General features: G+C 48.3%; 1 protein-coding gene across 1 annotated transcript in view; it reads right to left on the bottom strand.

Annotated features, from left to right (window-relative positions):
- The window catches only part of zgc:158803 (LUC7 domain-containing protein), a 6707-nt gene extending 5488 nt beyond the window's left edge, over positions 1–1219 (bottom strand). Inside the window, exons 1-2 of the mRNA XM_035659656.1 lie at positions 1063–1219; positions 581–675 (exon numbers count right to left, since the gene is read on the bottom strand). Coding sequence (XP_035515549.1) covers positions 581–675; positions 1063–1123 — 156 coding nt within the window. The 5' untranslated portion in view covers positions 1124–1219. The remainder of the gene's footprint in view (positions 1–580; positions 676–1062) is intronic.
- Between the last annotated feature and the right edge of the window lie 6 nt (positions 1220–1225).

Below are 1225 nucleotides of genomic sequence, written 5' to 3'. Positions count from 1 at the left end.
AAACAATGACTTTGAGGTTAAAGTGCTGAATCTCAGCTATCATTTGGGGGTGTTTACTTTCACACTGGATGAACTGTGTTCAACTGCAGCCTCTTCAATTTACAGCCTCCCAGTTTACATGAAGTAATAGGAGCAGTTAAAAGCTGCATTCAACTGTTTACAGGCAAAATGTGGCTGAAGTCCGTTACCCAAACATCAGCTGACAGTTCCCTTCCTTGTGATGCTACGTCAGGCTATCTTCCCTTCTCGTTTCTGGGGGTTTTGTTTGATGCTAAGACAGTGAAACATTTGAATGGGGCTCAGACAGGAAGCCTCTTGGTAGTCTGTTTACACTGACATGCTGCTGAAATCAGAAGACTATGAACTGCTCACACAATATAACTGTGTGCAGTTCACCCTAAAAGCTGTAAGTCAGCACCTCAAGCTTAAAGTCATTATATTATTTTAAGTCCTCTGTGCTGGACTAGACCTAACATCAATACACAACACGTCCATTTACTTTCTGACTGCATTGTATGTGACATATGCTATCCGTGTATAGAGGTGTGTGTGTGTGTGTGTGCACAAACATGATACTCACGGTGCCAGACAAGATGTCATGAGGACATGAATCCAAGAGGTGACTTTTGCAGACTCGCTCATCTGTGAATTTGATCCTCTGCCTCATGGAGTCTCCTTAAAAAAACAGAAACACACACTTTATGTCAGCCAGTCCTCGGTGAAAACACAGCTCGACCCGCACACAACCACTGAGGTCTCCCATCGGTGAGCAGTGAAACCTAAAGTTAGCTCCTCGGATACAGTCCGACAGCGTGACAACAAACACGGCCACAAAGAAAACAGCTCACCAAGTTTAACGCTCAAAATGTAGCTCGCCTATGTTCGCAACAACTTGTAAACTCAGACACAACAGGTAGCTAGCCGGCTGGCTGCCCTCATGGTGGCTAGCTCGGTTTGTAACAGCGTGCTTCACTGTCACTGTTAGCTTCCCGGCTAACGCTAGCAACAACACAAACACATGTGTCCCCGGTTCGAGCCCCGACCGCAGCCCGCCGCGCTCACCGTCTCTCCCGGTCCCCATGAGCTGGTCCAGCATCGCTCGCATCTGTGCCTGGGCCGACATGTTTCTGAGTGTTCAGCTACGTTGTGTGAGTCACTCCTCGCCAGCAGCAGTCCACACATGCAGCCTCCTCAACTGCAGGCCTCTCCTCCTCCTCCTCCTCCT

This window comes from Morone saxatilis, unplaced genomic scaffold (assembly GCF_004916995.1).
Source record: "Morone saxatilis isolate NCDOM2014 unplaced genomic scaffold, NCSU_SB_2.0 Contig17, whole genome shotgun sequence".
Lineage (NCBI taxonomy): Eukaryota > Metazoa > Chordata > Actinopteri > Moronidae > Morone > Morone saxatilis.
Note: the sequence above shows the minus strand (reverse complement) of the source record. Positions and strands in the feature narration are given on the sequence as shown.